At 49.8% G+C, this 3,476-nt stretch overlaps 1 protein-coding gene across 1 annotated transcript; it reads left to right on the top strand.

The window, feature by feature from the left end:
* The first annotated feature begins 2,945 nt into the window (after positions 1 to 2,945).
* Positions 2,946 to 3,248, top strand: LOC136465873 (uncharacterized). Its single transcript, XM_066464440.1, has one exon. The coding sequence runs from the start codon at positions 2,946 to 2,948 to the stop codon at positions 3,246 to 3,248; it is 303 nt and encodes a 100-aa protein (XP_066320537.1).
* Positions 3,249 to 3,476: the final 228 nt, after the last annotated feature.

The raw sequence follows: 3,476 nt of genomic DNA, 5'->3' as shown, positions 1-3,476 counted from the left end.
CTGGATTGGTGGAGTACTGTATTCTCGGGTGGCGCGGACCCGTTCTTGCTTTAGAGGATCCGAGAGTAGGTTGATAAATGTAGGTCGGGGACCTGCATATGTCGTGTGGTCTGGAATTCCCAGCTGGGTTTAATCGGTTCGAATCGTCGTTGCTCCTCGATTATGAAGACTCAACTCACTGTTCATCATCGTAGTATTAATAACTAGAACTTGAGAAAGGTTTGCGAAAAAGATTGATATGAAGTTCATGTTCTCATTATGGATCATGGCAGATTCATATATGGTACTTAAAAAGTTTTACCTTGGTATTAAAGAATTTTGTTAAAGAGCTTTTACGCAAAATAACTTTGATTATTGTTAAAGCCATACCTTGAATCCCATGAGTCGGCATTCCTAAGTTCTATCTGTTTTATTTCGGTTAAGTCTTGTTGAGTACTTTTGTACTCAGGGTTCGTTGACCCCTTGTTGCAGGTGAGCCTCATGAGCAGATCTATTTTGGATCGTGCTGCATGACTATCGTTCGTTCTGACGATGAGAAGTAAATGTGTGATCCTTGGGCAGGATGTTTATTTTGTGTGTTATGTATATGTTAATTATGCCACTCCACTACTACTATGGTTTGTAATAATTATCAAACTTAGTTTGTAAGGTTTGAAACAACTGGTTTGTAAACTATGTTATCGTAAGACTTCCGCTGTTTTTACTCTGGTGTTGATTTTTGAATAAATGTTGTAATACTGCAATGACTCTGTAACGTGATCCTGCTCAGAAATCGTGGATGATTCGGGGTTCCCCGAGGACACCTGACAGTCTTTTTAAGTTATTGGAAATATATGCATAAATGTCAAAGGTCATCGGACAGCGATAGGTGCATGTGGGCCCTATAACTTAGGAGGTTCTACCATGGCTACCCCGATGAACGACCTCGACGATGAGGTCGAGGGGGATGCAGGAGCCCCACCCCACCTATGGATGGAGCCGTTGAAGTCCCAGCACTTAGGGCTTGAGGAAGCGTGACTCTAGCTTGAGCAGGAACACGCAGAGCTCGATCGCGAGATCGAGCGCCACAAAGACAGAGGGCACGCACGTGCCATGGCCCGTGACGTGAACTAGAGGATCATCGAGAACAATTACGCGCTCCCACACTTTGATGAGGCAAGCCAAAACATCACTACTATGGCAGCCTTGCTTAGGGGGCTTCTTGTGCCTACGACACCCGAGGTTCGATGGGCCCACCATGAGATTCGTGTGCTGCTCGAGCATGCAGCTGTGTAGCAGGCTGAGTGTGATCTATCTCAACAACGCGAGCTCTATGTTAGCCAGCACACACCCTCAAAACACCCTAGCAAGGAGGCATCAGTCCACCAGGCGCCACAAGGTGGTAGACAGTGCACCGCGGTCCTAGTGCATCAGCATCTTGGACGCAACCGAGACGCACGTGACACCCTCGATGCCCACAGGTGTACCTACAATGACCCAAGAGAGGGAACTAGCCATGGCTACTACTCTCATCATGGTGAACGCTATGATAGTGGTGAGGACCAAAGCCTAAGCCCCAGCCTACCAATGCCTTCATTGAAACATCCTCAATGCTGCCTTCTCGCCAAGGTACCGATCGTAGACCAACATCCCGAAATACTCTAGGGAAATGAACCCCAGACTGTGGATCAAGGATTATCGGCTTGCCTGCCAAGCCGGCGGAGTGAATAATGACAATTTCATTATCCACAACCTTCCATTATTCCTGGCTGATTCAGCGCAAACATGGTTGGAACATCTTCCACCCAACAGAATCAAAAGTTGGGCGGACCTAAAAGAAATCTTCATAGGGAATTTCCAGGGCACATACAAGCATCCTGGGAACCCATGGGATCTCAAGAACTACCGACAGAAGGCCAGAGAAACCCTCCGTGGGTATATCCAGCGCTTCTCCCGGTAGTACAATGAGCTACCTAATGTCATCGACGTCGATGTTATAGGAGCTTTCCTGTCTAGGACCACCTGCGAGTCTCTGGTTCATAAGCTAGGATGCAAGGTCCTATGAACCACCAAGGAGCTCCTCGACATCACCACTAGCCATGCCTCAGGCAAAGAGGCGGTCGGAGCGATCTTCGACCGCCTCAAGGGCAAGGTGAAATGGGACAAGGACATCGGCGAAGGCACCTCAAACTATCCCGCTAAGAAGAAGAACAAGCAGTGGTGCAAGGGCTCGCTTGTGGCCACCGCTGACCAAAAGGTTGGTTGGAAGCCCATGGAGGCACTCCAAACCACTTCGAGAAGCTACTCGAGGGGCCATGCCCGAACCATGCCTTCTTTGTCAACATCTATACAAGGACTGCGACCTCATGAAGTGGTTCTTGTCTAGAGGCTCCAACAAAGGGGAGCACGGGAAGGACCCTGATCCAACCACGGACAACACCAAGGGGAAGGATGGTGGCTTTCTGATGCCAAATTGTTGTCTCATGATCTTCGGAGGGTCAGCGGCCTTTGACTCCAAGCGTCGTCAGAAGCTCATGTGTTGTGAGGTCTATACAACCGAGCCGGCCATGTCCACCTTCCTCCGATGGTCGAAGTCTTCCATAACCTTTGATCAGACCGACCACCTGGAGAACATCCCACAACCTGGGAGATACCCGCTCGTGGTCGACCAGATTGTTGACATAAAGTGGCTCACAAAGGTACTGATGGATGGAGGTAGCAGACTCAACATCATGTACGTCGAGATTCTCGATGCTATGGGCATCGACCGAGCGTGCATCCAACCGATCGGAGCGCCTTTCCATGGCATCGTGCCTAGAAAGCAGGCCTTGCCACTTGGGCAGATCGATCTACCCATCACCTTTGGGGGCCCATCCAACTACAGGACAGAAACCCTCACCTTCGAAGTGGTTGGGTTCCATGGAACCTACAATGTCATCCTAGGATGACCATGCTATGTGAAGTTCATGGCCATCCCCATCTACACCTTCCTCAAGCTGAAGATGCCAGGCCTAGGCAGGGTCATCACCGTTGGCACCTCCTTCCAGTGTGCCTACAAGTGCGAGGTCAAATGCTACAATCACGCCATAGTAATCGTCGCCTCTAGAGAGCTCGCGGCCATCAAGAAAGAGGTTGTCGAAGAAGCACTCAACCCCAAGCGGTCGACTGGGTCTTTTGAGCTAGTGGAGGGCTCCAAGGAGGTCCTTATAGACCTTAGCAACCCCGAGGGCAAAGTGGTGCGCATTGGCACCACGTTTTCCTCCAAATAGGAAAGCATGCTCATCAGATTCCTCTGCGCCAATAGAGACATCTTTGCGTGGAAACCCTTAGACATGCCAGGCATTCCAAGGGAAGTCACCGAGCATGCCTTGAAGATCTGCCTAGGCTCCAAGCCGGTGAAGCAACGCCTATGTCGTTTCGACGTGAGAAAACACAGGACCATCGGTGAGGAGATCTTGAAGCTTTTGGCGGCCGAATTCATCAAGGAAGTGTACCAC

This window comes from Miscanthus floridulus, chromosome 7 (genome assembly GCF_019320115.1).
Source record: "Miscanthus floridulus cultivar M001 chromosome 7, ASM1932011v1, whole genome shotgun sequence".
Lineage (NCBI taxonomy): Eukaryota > Viridiplantae > Streptophyta > Magnoliopsida > Poales > Poaceae > Miscanthus > Miscanthus floridulus.
This window is presented reverse-complemented; position numbering and strand designations above follow the sequence as displayed.